This window comes from Lynx canadensis, chromosome A3 (genome assembly GCF_007474595.2).
Source record: "Lynx canadensis isolate LIC74 chromosome A3, mLynCan4.pri.v2, whole genome shotgun sequence".
Classification (NCBI taxonomy): Eukaryota; Metazoa; Chordata; class Mammalia; order Carnivora; family Felidae; genus Lynx; species Lynx canadensis.
Genome location: NC_044305.1, coordinates 133504076 through 133517798, shown reverse-complemented (window position 1 = coordinate 133517798; position 13723 = coordinate 133504076). Strand labels below are relative to the sequence as shown.

At 46.1% G+C, this 13723-nt stretch overlaps 1 protein-coding gene across 1 annotated transcript in view; it reads right to left on the bottom strand.

Annotated features, from left to right (window-relative positions):
* MBOAT2 (membrane bound O-acyltransferase domain containing 2) overlaps positions 1 to 13508 on the bottom strand; it is a 127699-nt gene extending 114191 nt beyond the window's left edge. Inside the window, exon 1 of the mRNA XM_030311689.1 lies at positions 13406 to 13508. Coding sequence (XP_030167549.1) covers positions 13406 to 13480 — 75 coding nt within the window. The 5' untranslated portion in view covers positions 13481 to 13508. The remainder of the gene's footprint in view (positions 1 to 13405) is intronic.
* Between the last annotated feature and the right edge of the window lie 215 nt (positions 13509 to 13723).

Sequence of the window (13723 nt, the reverse complement as noted above, 5' to 3'; positions counted from 1 at the left end):
ACCAACCTGGCCAAGGCACACTGACCTATAGGGCCTTTCTTCAATTTACAAGAGCTAAAACCTCAATATCATACATTTACCAAATCTAGAATTAGGGAAAAAAGAGGGAAATGAAGTTTAATAGTTTCATTATTTTCCAGAGGTCCTTGCTTTCAATCAAATCAATACAGAAAGGAAAATAATCCAAGACCAGCCTTGGGCACTATTCCAATTTATTTTGTCTGCTGAAACGGTCCCAGCATCCTCTTGTCTTTAATATTCTGAGGACTTTTTTTTTTTTTTAAATCGACTCAAGTGTTGGCTACCAAAGTTACTTGATAAATTACTTTATAGTCCTATGTGGTAAACTCTGAGTCTGTGCCAAACACCTTCTTGGGGCAGCGTACTTCTCCATTAATTTCTATTTCCTATACTTACAAAAGAAACCTCTTTAGAATGGAATCCTTCCAATCCATATCGGAAATTGTAACAAATACGCAGCTTGACGATATCCACAATTCTCTTCAATTTTAACCAGTTTATTAGAATTTCCATTCAAATCTAGCGGAAGGCTGAGGCTCACCGTCACGATGCCAAACATACTAAGACTTTACTATGTGACTTTAAAAATACTCTACAAGAGCAAAAGGAAAAGACACACTAGGCTGACACTACAAGGAAGGTACAGAAGCCAGCTCAGGTGGGAGCATCATCTTGGACTAAGAACCCCTGAACCACCTCCGAAGACACAAAGCACTAATAAGGGTAGCTTCACCCTGCCCTCCACCTTCATCAGCTCGGCTCTACTCAGACACCAAAAGTCTTCGTCATTTCTATTCTTGGTAAGTAGCTAACATGAGCAGCTGTGCTGGTCCTGGTATTAGAAACGGCACGCTAACACTCACAGTGAAGCATACTGTAGAGTAAGCTTCAACTCCAAAGCCTAAACAGCTATCGCAAGACAGAATACTCTGGCCAAAATTCAATGTACACTCTAAAAAAAAAACTAAAAACCTGATAGGGGCTTATAAAGCAATCAAGCCCTTTCCAAGTATTACTTTATTCTCTACTAGCTAGATCTTTTTTTAAAAATGTCACACCCCATAAAATAGCCTTGACAACTTAGATCAACTAATAATTGTAATGCTGGATCTGCAAAAAGGAATGAAACGATAGTAATGTGAGATTCCAACGTTCCCACCAAAAAGGGATATTAACTTTCAAGATTATTTCCAAAGATGTGACCCACTCCAAAGGAAAGGAACTAGTCAGGTGAAATTTAATTTGAAATTCTGTCGGCAAATTTAAGGATGAAGTTACCAAGCGATGAATATAAGAATTACATCTCCAACGACTGCATGGCAGGCTTTGCAAGCCTTCTCTACCGCTGACTGCCTGCTACAGTTATTATCTAGTCCGGTATAGTTATTACACTATGCCAGGGCAATATACTTCAGAGTGGACTGACCACCATCAACTATAATAGAAACTGCTACCTACTTCTTAACGGCCAATAAGCTAAATCTGTCCTACATGTGTTGCTCGAGCTCAAAAAAAGAAAACTTCAGAAAATTTTAGCCAAAATTAAAAAAAATCATATTTTCACAAACAATCCAGCATTCCAGCTGCCCTTGAAAAATCAGCTTTGGGAGGGCACCTGGGTGGCTCAGTCGGTTCAGCATCCAACTTTGGCTCAGGTCATGATCTCACGGTTCATGGATTCAAGCCCCACATGGGGCTCTGTGCTGACAGCTCAGAGCCTGGAGCCTGCTTTGGATTCTGTGTCTCCCTCTCTCTCTGCCCCTCCCCTGCTCAAGCTCTCACTCTCTCTCAAAAAACAAATAAGTATTTTTTAAAAATTAAAAGAAAAAGAAAAATCAGCTTTGGTAACCATCAGCAAAAGTGAGTGAGGGCTTTCCTTTTAGACTGGGCATAGACTTTCCAGATGGCCAGGCTGTCCATGCCTCAGAAGATGGCTGAGTCTACATTTACATTTATTTACCTTCCTTGCCTCGTGCACTCTAGACATCTGAATCTGGAAAGACGCTGGCATTGCTATTTCACCTAACCCGTGACCTGGTCAGCTGAACGGCACCTTCCAATAAACAAAAACTCCCAGGGGTTTACTCGTAAACCTGAATGCTGCTCTCAGGCAATTCTCTTTTTATACAATCAATTTCTAGAACTTCACTGAAGGTCTTTACACTTATCTTTGAAGTTTAATACTGTTAAATTAGATGCATTCAATTCAGTCACTATTTATTGAGCACCCACAAGACGAGTGGTTTTGAAACTAGTGGTTTTGCAAAAAGGCAAAGCCTCTTTCCATTCAGTTTTAACAAGTATCACCTAAATGTCTTTCATGTGCACAGATCTACCTAAAATTTAGTGTCAAAAAAGAGAAGGATTCAGAGGTTTTTGTTTGTATAAGCAGGGAGCTCTTTATTTTATTTTAATATGCATGTAGCTGAGTAACTTAAATATGTCCAAAATTAGATATTATCTGTAAGCCTGACCTTCCATAAACACCAAGTTTGGCACAGAAACACTCTAAAAACTAAGAAAGCTTCTAAGGGATTATGGATTAGCACAGAAAGTATGTTACATTTTTGTCCACTGCCTAGACAGGAGCAAGGCAAGCTGGTCAGAGGCCTGGGCCTTCACAGAAGAGTGAGGTCCCCCTGGTTGGCAGCTGGGGGGGGGGGGGTCCCCTTGGCCTCCTCTCTCCACAAGGACACTGGCTGCCCGGAAAGGATCCAGTGATGACACCTGCTGCTGGCAGAAAGCCAGGCTTCCTGGGATTGGCTTGGGGGAGGTGGCGGAATATCCCAAAGGAGCCTTCTGGAGGGCCCAAATGAAAGGGGAGAGGGCGTGGCACCACAAGCTGCGGCCCTTTGTTCTTTGTGAATAAAGACAATTATGCACTTGGAAGGATTCGTTTTTTCTGAATCTCTTGATAACAGTGCTGATAAAGCTTCTCTTTTCAATCACCCCTAATCACCCCTCATCACCAGACACCGTAATCATTTAGCTGAGAATACTGGGACCTCTCCTGGTTATCTTCATTTCCCTTTGAATAATCATCACAGTCCTCCAAAATTCTTGGGTGCTTCGCTAGTCTCCGTTTAAGTCACCATCTAGAAGAAAATAAAAGTTGGCCCAAAGGGTTGATGTAGCTTCCTTCTGACCTCCTAGCTTCCTTCTGAAATGCTGTGCAGTCTTTGGTCAGCCTCACAACACAGGCCCATGACGCTCAAGGCTATGCACCTGCTAAGAGGCACCACGGACCGGCAGGAGACCAAATCCCAGGGGGACCTGAACCCAATTTGGGGAGCTTACCCAGCTGGGCTGCAAACACAAGAAAGCACCTCATCCACTGAGGTCACCACTGATCTCCAGGTCCCATGATCTGCCCTGTAGCTGGGGAGGGTGTGAGTGGCAAGGACAGAGTGAAAAAGTGAAGTGGTCGCAGGACAAAGAGCCCTGAGAACCGGGGCACAACTGCACAGGCCCTCTGCCCGCTCACTCAGCATCGGGCCTGTGTGACCCCCTCAGCCAGGACCCTCCACCCCCGCCTGGTCAGCTGTTCCTTCCTACTCGCGGCTGTTCTGAAACAGTCCTAAAACCACAGCATTAGCCTGCAGCCGCTTTCTGCGTTGTATCCCGCACGTCTAGCGCACGGTCAGGTGTACGATGGGCACTCAGACACTTGCAAAGAGCGTGGCTGAAAACGCACTGACGGACAGACGGACCAGCCTCAGGGATGGGCTGAACCCCCGCACAACACCGCGTCCTCCACAAGCCCTGGGAAAGGACCTCGGTAGTCATTCACACCCAGCCCTGAGCTGCCCTTTCTCAAGGCCAACCACACCCCCTGGGGCGGCCCCCCACCCCACCCCATCTGACAGACCAGGACACTGCTGCTTACAAAAGATCAGCGAATGCTAAAACCACAGCAGCTAATAAATGACGATCGTTGGTGCCAATCTGTGCTTTTCACCACACCAGTTCCGCTTCCTCCAAGCAGTGTCTAAGCCAATGTGGGTCCTCAGCATGAAGGACAAGAGCAGGAGTAAGAGGAAGCCACTATTCCTTTTTTGTTGTTAATTTTTTTTAATGTCTATTTATTTCTGAGACAGAGTAAGAGTGTGAGCGGGGGAGGGGCAGAGAGGGAAGGAAACACAGAATCCGAAGCAGGCTCCAGGCTCGGAGCTGTCAGCACAGAGCCCAATGCGGAGTTCGAACCCACAAACCACGAAATCATGACCTGAGCCAAAGTTGGATGCTTAACCGACTGTGCCACCCGAGGCCCCTATTCTAACTCCCAGCAGGGAGAGTTGTAAAATCAGCAGATAAAATAATTTTGTTTTAAAGTGCTGCAGGTGCTATCAGAGCGAGTTAAAGCAGGAGGGGGCATGAGGCAGTTGCTTGGGACGCCCTCATCAACAAGGGGGGGGCAGATCACCCGGAAACCAAAGGTGGATTCTCCTACCACTGCTTTCTAGGGTTGGAAGGATACTCACATTTGAGAAGCAGCCAGTGGAAAGGGGAAAGACCCCACGAAGCACCCATTAACTCCTTCCTAAGAAAGAAAGATCTGGATAAGAATGGGCTTTTGCTCTGAAGACAGGGACGGGCCAGTGGGAGTCCAGAGCCTAGGAGAGAGGTTGAGCGGGCCCACTTCAGGCAGAGGAAACAGCTTAATCAAAGGCAGGGAGTTAGAAGACAGGAGAAAGCACGGAGGCAGGGAGCGGGGCAGTCTTAGTAACTGAGTACAAAGTACTTGTAGCAGCAGCAGACAAGGGTTTAAATTCCAAATCTAAATGCATGGCCTTTGGCAATATACTGCTCCGGTCTGGGGGTGGGGGTGGGGGGCTCTGAATAATAAAAAAGGAGCTGGCCTCACAACACAGAGATTCTAAGCCTACCCTTCAGGGGCCAATGGTTCGCAAAGGTAAGCAGATGGTAGGAACCAGGGCGAGCAACGCCTCTCACAGGAAGGCCTCCCATTCAGGGAAGACCCCGCCCCGCGTTCAGACTCCTCACACCGTCTACACCAGAAGTTACACACACAGTCACTGGGCATAAATGACAGGACTGAAAGGGCACGTTACATCAGTCAACAAAACACTTGTTCCATTTCAGGGCCATACCTTGTAGAGTACACTACGAATTTTATTTCTCCAAACCTTGTGATCATATTGCCAACAGCACCATTACACTGCATTCTATTTCGAGCTTACATGTTAAAGGATTAAACACAAACATGTAAAAAGTACATCATAGGGTGCCTGGGTGGCTCGGTTGGTTAAGCGTCCGACTCTTGGTTTCGGCTCAGGTCATGAGCTCACAGTTTCGTGGGATCGAGGCCCACATCAGACTCTGCACGGGCAGCACAGAGCCTGCTTGGGATTATCTCTCTGCCTCTCTCTCAGCCCTTGCCCAACTCGTGCTGTCTGTCTCTTTCAAAATAAATACATAAACTTTAAAAAGTAAAAAAATACATCACGTTTTTATAGCCCTTTAGTAATATGGAGAGCCTTAAAAAGCTCTTTAACTCTGATGGTGGTTAGGGTAGGAGACTGGTCACAAACACAGGTTCCCTGGCCCTCATTCAGGAGGTCTGGGGAGACACTGAAAATATCTATTTTTAACAACAAACCCAAGTGACTTTTGATACAAGTGGCCTCAGAGGCACACTTTCAAAAGCACTGCACAGGCAAGCGTGGACACTGTGAGAAGTTAGGCAGGGAAACAACCGGGCATTTCTCGAAGTCTGCCGCTGGATGTGGCTGTTAGTGCTGGAGGCAGAAGCCTGATGGCAATAGTTGTAAGAGCGAATAGGAATTGGGAAAATGGAAGCACCAAGCATCAACTGTTCTTTCAGAACGTGCGACTGAGAAGAGACAGAATGACAATGTGCAGTATGGGGTGTGCCCAAAGGTTTTTACTTGTAGAGAAACGAGTAATACCGCACAGGGCTTATTAGTAACCATGTTGTTCTGGATATTTAAATGCCGTCCAGGTCCACCTGTGCCCCCGAAGCATCAACTTGCCCTGTGGAGGGGACAGCGGCAGGGGATGGGAGGATGAGAAGGACGTAGGGGTATTCGTCCCTCCCAACGCCCTCCCTCAAGCTCACCGCCGCAGGGAGCAGCCCCTAGGGCTCCCCCCTTGGGGTTTGCTCCTTCCTCCCCCTGGCCTCTCTAGCCCTAGCGGAGCTGGTACTGGGGGACTGTCCCATTCCTTGCTGATCTCCCTAACCCTGCACTGATCTTAGTAAATAGTTCTTAAAGGTCTCCCCGGTTACCTAGTTCAATCTGGCTCCCAGCAGACCCTGACTGATGCGCAGATCACTAAGCAGAGTAAGTGCCAGAACAGCACCGAACCCAAAACGCTTTCGTGGTTCGAGTAAGGAATCAGTCACAGTGAGACGGGATTCAGAAACACACTGACACGCACGGTGTACTGGACGCAGAATTGGAAGAACGGTCAGGACGCTGGCAGCAGAGGAAGCAGAAGGGGCACGTCATTAGCACCGGTTCATCCCTCCTGAATCCCGGTTCTACCTTTTCACACATTAGCTACCCCTCCCTCTTTTCCGCGCTCTATGCATTGACCAAAGCATGACTTCAGGCTTCGCCCGTGTCATTCATAAAATCTTTAAGTGATCTCTTCTGAGGACTGTGTTTATTTTATTTTAAAATGAAATAAAATTGTGTGTGTTTTCTTTTGAAGAAATCTTGTCAAGTTCTAGCGCTGGGGAATCCCGCCTGTTAACTGAGTGCAGGCAAAGGCTGTGTGTGAGTTGTTTTGATTATTTCCCTGGAAAGTCAGCCCCGACGGACCACAATAAACAGAGACTAGGGTTATGTGTACCTGTCGAGGTAGTACCGAACACACGAAGTTTTAAAGCAGGGGGACAAAGAACTCTTGAAGCATTAAGAAGCAGAAAAACCACTTCTGATTCCAAACTCCAAACTGGATTTTAATCCTAATTTAATCACTGTGTGGGCATATGACTGAACCTGAACCTCCTATTTCCCTTCCTGAAAAAGAAGTCCTAAAGATTAAAAATGGAATACATGTGAACAGATGTTAACTTACATGCACTCCATAGTTTGTGGAGGAAAAGCGTATCAAACATGTGCTGGGAGCCAGGCACTTCACCCAGACTACGTGTTTTCATCTTCACCAACATCTACAAATAGGTTATTATTTATTTTACATTTTACAGCTGAAGAGACTGGGGCTTAAAGAAAAAGACGGTAATTTGCCAAGCAGCACAGGGCTGGCAGAGTCTGGCTACAGACCCAGTCGTGCCTGTTCCGCTCTCCACCACACTATGACTTCCTACAGACCAAGGGACAGAAAACGGGGAAACCAGTGTGAACTGCAATTGTCAGGGCGTGTGGCATTTTGCTTAGCTGCCTCAGATCAAACAGAAAGGCAACTTCGAGTCTTACTGTTAAAAACTTCTTCAAAATGTATTAGTCCCTTCTCCTCCCTTGAGTTTTTATTTATATTCCCTCCAACTCTGGCCAAAAAGAATTTGGGGCAGCTTCCTCAGTTAATGAAACAAACACAGGATCATGGAATTTTAAAACTAAGCACAACACACATTTTACACAGAAGGAAACTCATTTATGTAAAGTGACATATCTAAAATTAGTTAACTGACAGGGCCTAAAATACAGATTCAAGATTCCTAGTCCCATATGCCTTCCTTATTAAAAGGAATCTTCCACGGCAGATTGTCTCAGGATTTTCTGGGTTCTCGTGATGAAGACTGGTGCTCATTACGGGTGTAAAAGTAGACAGGACAGACAAATGAGTTAAATATTTATGTCCTAAACCGAAAGCATTCAAATGGCGGCTTTAAAATAAAATTAATCCTTGCTTTGCTTGTTTCACTGCCACTCACCTTCTCCCCCTTAAAAATCATGTTCTTAAAAAGGCTCAGTACTGAAAACTCTGCTGATTTCTTCATCTATAAAATGGGGTTCACCATAGCACAGAACCCTAGGAGGATTAAGTAAGTCAATGTTTTAAACTACTCTTTCCCTGAACACATTCCTTCATTTCATTGGTTGCCTACATCGTACAGGGCGAGAATATACAGAAAAGGTCAATCAACAAACCAACCGACCCCAAAGTAAACAGGATTTTATAAGCCTCCACACTTCTTTCTTTCTCTCTCTCTCTCTCTCTCTCTCTCTCTCTCTTTCACACACACACACACACACACACACACACACACACACACACACACACGGTTTTCCCCTATTCCAACCACTACCACCAGCCTCCAGTGTTTGGGAAGTTCTTTATCTCCATTCTCTCCTCCAAAAATCTACTGGCAATCCGTATCTACAACAGTGATGTTAAGACTTTAAATTAAAATTGACCTTTGGAACAGCCTGGGTGGCGCAGTCGGTTAAGCGTCCGACTTCAGCCAGGTCATGATCTCGCGGTCTGTGAGTTCGAGCCCCGCGTCAGGCTCTGGGCTGATGGCTCGGAGCCTGGAGCCTGTTTCCGATTCTGTGTCTCCCTCTCTCTCTGCCCCTCCCCTGTTCATGCTCTGTCTCTCTCTGTCCCAAAAATAAAAATAAAAAACGTTGAAAAAAAAAATAAAAAAATAAAATAAAAAAAATAAAATTGACCTTTTACTCAAATGCTTAATACCATATCTATATATACATAACACATATATAAAATATATACACATATCACATATATTGTATGTATACATATACCTAAAATACATCAGACCTTGAATCTCACCTGACTTCACAGGGTACTGAGAGGACAATTAAATAATACAACGCTGTGAAAAGAGGTCTGTAAACTGTAACGTGTTATCCGCTGTAATTATTGCCTAACTTCGCAGGATTAGCTACAGACAGGTCATATGCCATTCCCCACCCATCCTTTTCTCCCTCCTTCCAAACCTTTCAAAATATCTTGAGCCTCCTTCTTGCCCTCTCCCCCCCCCAAAACAGTTTAGTCCATCATCTCTGAAACACTAATCCTGTCCCCAAACAGGACTGTCTTGATGAGGCCAACTGGCTGCCAGGAAGGCCAACCTGGATACCACGTTGCTAGGGAAATTTACTCAAGTTTCACGGTATTACAGCATCATGGGAAATAAGGACAGAAAATGGTAAAAGGGAAAGAAAAGAGAGTAAAGGGAGGGAGGAGAGAGAGGGCAAGAGAGCAGCCTCAGTCTAGTAACTCAGAGAGGTAAATCAAATGGAATAGAACATACATACGATGAGATTTACACCACACACACACACCACACACACACCACACTCTCTCTCTCTCTCTCTCTCTCTCTCTCTAAAAGGTTGATTTGGGACATGTACTTATTCTCTCTTGCTTGTTACTCCTCACTTCGGGGTCTTTTAAAAATTCACCGCACCAGCAACTAATCCAGAACATAATTATATTCAACGACATCTGGTGCCTTCTCCACAGCACTTTTGGCCCTTGTCTCGGTACAGCTCTCCCTGCGTCCAAATCCTCCTCAAAAACCCGCCCTCCGTCTATCCCCTTCATGATAACCACCCAATAAAGTCACCTGGAATGCAAGGCCTAGAAAGGTGAAACCCCACAGGCTTACAGCATCATTTACCCTCAGTTCATAGCGGAGTTAGTATTTTCATTTAAATTTAAGGCACACTTGGGGTGCCTGGGTGGTTCAGGCGGTTGAGCATCTGGCTTCAGCTTGGGTCATGATCTCAGAGTTCGTGAGTTCGAGCCCCAAGTCGGGCTCTGTGCTGACACCTCAGAGCCTGGAGCCTGCTTCAGAGTCTGTATCTCCCTCTCTGCCCCTCCCCTACTTGCACTCTCTCTCTCTCTCTCGAAAATAAACAAGCATTAAATTTTTTTTTTTTTAATTTAGGCACACTAAACAAATACTATGGTTACCTCAAGGTCACTCTGCAATTCTCAGGAAAGATTAAACAGCCCAGGAGTCTAAGACAAGATCTGTTCCTTTTCCTTGCCTGGTCTTACTACAAAATATTTCTCTTTTCTCTCTTAACTTACCCTGCAATGCACATTTGTATATTCCATACAGGCCAGTATTTTCTATTGTTTCAAAAATTCTACACTCACTCTAGTACAAGAGATGAACTAGTTCTCTGGCCCTACGGTTCTGTTTTTCCTCTGACATTAAACAACTGCTTTTAGGGGCGCCTGAGTGGCTCAGTCAGTTAAGCGCCTGACTTCAGCTCAGGTCATGATCTCACAGTTCGTGGGTTCAAGCCCCATGTCCGGCTCTGTGCTGACAGCTCAGAACCTGGAGCCTGCTTTGGATTCTGTGTCTCCCTCTTGCTCTCTGCCCCTCCCCTGCTCGCACTCTGTCTCTGTCTCTCTCTCTCTCTTTCAAAAATAAATAACATTTAAAAAAAAAACTGCTTTTATAATTTCCTAAATTTTCAAAACATTTTTAATTAGCACATACCAAATTAACAAACTAACAAGTTATATTTTTACACTTTTCATTTCCTGATTTGTCTTTTTCCTGTTGAATCACACTATTTGATTACAAGTAATTCTTAGGCTTCCTCTCAACTTGAACTCAATTATTTACATGTTACAAAAATTAATTTCTATTTCAAAATAATGATTAAATGACTCTTTATTCATCCAATTTACAGTAAGAGTTTGTAGTTATTCCAAGAGTTTTATCAGCAAAAAAGTTAATTCTTCACTGCTTCAAAGAAATAGTTCAATCATCACCATAAAAAGTTAAGACATGTATGGTTAGTAATCCAATCTTAAGATGTGCTTAGAAAAGAGGAAACAATTCAAAATACAAATGGCTGCAAAAATTCAGAGCAGTCCCAAGAGAAGGAAGGTTGTCCAAGATAACAAATCAAGACCTACAGATAATAAAGAAGGAAAGCCAAAATCTCAAGTCCTGTCACCTTCCCTTGAGTTTCCTGCTTATTTCAGTACCGAAAAGAACTTGCTCTGGATTGCTGAGATGTTTAAATGATTTCATTAATATCAAATCACTTTAAAAAGTTGTTAAGCATTACATAAACTAAAAGAGGGGTGCCTGGGTGGCTCAGTTGGTTGAGCGTCCGGCTCTTGACTTCAACTGAGGTCACGATCTCACACTTCGTGGGTTGGAGCCCCACATCGGGGTCCATGCTGGCAGTGTGTAGCCTGCTTGGGATTCTCTCTCCCTCTCTCTCCGCCCCTCCCCTGCTCGTGTGCTCTGACTCCCTCTCTCTCAAAAATAAACAAACTTAAAAAAAAAAAAGATACTAGCATAGGGGTGCCTGACTGGCTCAGCTGGTTAAGCTTCCAACTATGGATTTTAGCTCAGGTCATGATCTCACAGTTAGTGGGATCAAGCCCCGCAGGCTCCGTGCTGACAGCTGCTTGAGGCTGCTTGAAATTCCCTCTCCCTCTCTCTCTGCCCCTCCCCCACTCGCATGAGTGCACAAAGGCTCTCTAATAAATAAATAAATAAACATTTTTTAAAAATAAAAGGTATTAGCACAGGAAAAAAATATATTTCATCATGGTAAGCAGAGAAAGAAAGAATACACCTGTTCCCTAAAATTAACGAAAGGTTACATGGTGACAGATGGTAACTACACTTATCTGGTGAGCACTGTGTAATGTACAGAATTGTCCCATTACTGTGCTGTATACCTGAAACTAATATAATACTATAAATCGACTACAATTAAAAAAAAAAAAAGTTCGAGGCCTATCTCCCTTGCTCCTCATCCTCAAGAAAAATCTTAAGCAGATACCCACCCTGCATTTGCCGATACCCTGGCAGCAACCTACTTAAGTCACGGGTGTAAAAACACTAAAAGGTCACACAGTGTAGTTCAGTTTGGAAAAGTGAGAATCCTCCACAGGGCTGAGAAGATTAAAAAAAAAACCCAAAACCCTAAGTTCTGATAAGTTTATTAATAAACAGAGGAAACTACTTTCTTATAGTACATGATTAATTTCTATTAAATTAATTTCTATAAATTAATTTCTATTAAAGTCCACTGGCACTTTATTAGCATGACCTACAACTGTTGCTCAAGATTTGTGGGGGATAGGCATTTTACCAGGAACCAAAAATTATGACTGAAATAGAAGTAAGGGATTCAGATGTGAACAGAGGTAGAATTTTTTATATAGTCGCGCACACACCAGTCTTTAAATTAAAAAAAAAAGAAAAAACAGTAAAGCACAAAGTAAGTTAATGTCCTAGTATCAGGCACAGGAGTGGTTTCCCATCTGGCTGCTATGAAACCCAGTCTGGATACAGAGGAATCCTGTCTTATAAACGAAATCCCTGATGACATCAAAGGACAGCAGCACTCTCAAGAAAACGGCAGTGAACCAGGATCCTCGTAAAGCCCAAACACCTCTAGATCACAGTACACCTGAAATAATTGTAAGCAAAATTTTCAGTTGATCTAGCCTGGGGCTACAGCAATTATCTATCTCTGCCCTCCCCCCCTCCGCCCCACTTCCCCAACAATGACCCTAAATGTCACTATCCTAAATGTCACTCTGAGAAAATACTTCCAAACTTTTTCGGAATAAAAATGGCGCTGCTTTTCCCATCACACTACTGTTTATTTCTCAAAAACCCTTAGGCCTTTCACACAAGCTCAACTGGCCTCCTTTAAATACCTCCCTTCCCCAAACAGTGTCATATGGGGATTTTTTTTTTTGTTTGTTTTGTTTTTTGTTTTGGAGGGGTGTGGGAGAGAGGGGTAGGGTGGCTTCTTCCAACCACAAGGTTGCAACTTTCTCAGCTAGAAATCCTGGGATTATTATCTGACTTTGACTTTTCTTCATAACCTCTGCCTTCCCCGCAAACTGTTGCCTCTCTGTTCAATAAGCCACACTTCAATGCAAACTGTCCCAAGGTGCAGGTCGCGGAGCCCTAAACTGGCCACCCCCACGCCACGCTCGCGGGTCTAGTGCACTCTCCGCTGAGGTCCATCCATCCTGCTTCCCCGTGGGGCATTCGCTGCCACGCGCGCAGGGCACAGACACCAAAGCACAGCCTTTCTACACCGTCTACACCCGTGCCCACACACACTGCAAGTGGCTTCGGGACTCCGGATCGCCGAGTGCCCGGCGCACACACGACCCGGCTCGGGGCGCTGCTGTGGCGGGCAGCAGGGCCAAGCATGCACGCGCGCACGTCGGTGCCCGGAGCCCCCCCGGGCTGCACGGGCACGGCCGGGATGGGGGCTGGGTGGGCACGCCGGGGAGGGGCGGCTGGCGCGAGATGGCGTGCGGACAATAACAGGCGGGTCGCCCCCTCCCCTCAAGGGGCGGCCCCCGCCGCAGCCCGTGCCCGGGGTCCCGGCTCCCGCGCGGATGGCACACCGCCGGGGAGGGGGCGGCGAGGGCGCGACGCCAGCAGGGCCTCCTCGGGTACCTGGTCGATGGGCAGCTGCACGGCGTTGCTGAGGGGCTGCAGCAGGGTGGAGCCCGTGGTGCTGGTGGTGGCCATGGCCGGCCTGGCGCTCCGCCTGCCGCGCTCCGGCCGCCCGCGCCGCTCGCCCGCGCGCCGTGCCGGGCGACGCCGAGGATGGGGATGCAGCCGGCGCGCCTGCCCCCTGGCCGCCCGCGGTGTGAGAGGCGCGGGGCGGGGCCAGGGAGGGCCGGGGGCGGTGACCGGCTCGGCCCTCCCCCGGTTGCCCCCGCCCGCGCCCGCGCGCCCGCGTTCCCGCTCGCGCCCGCGCCCGCGCCCCCG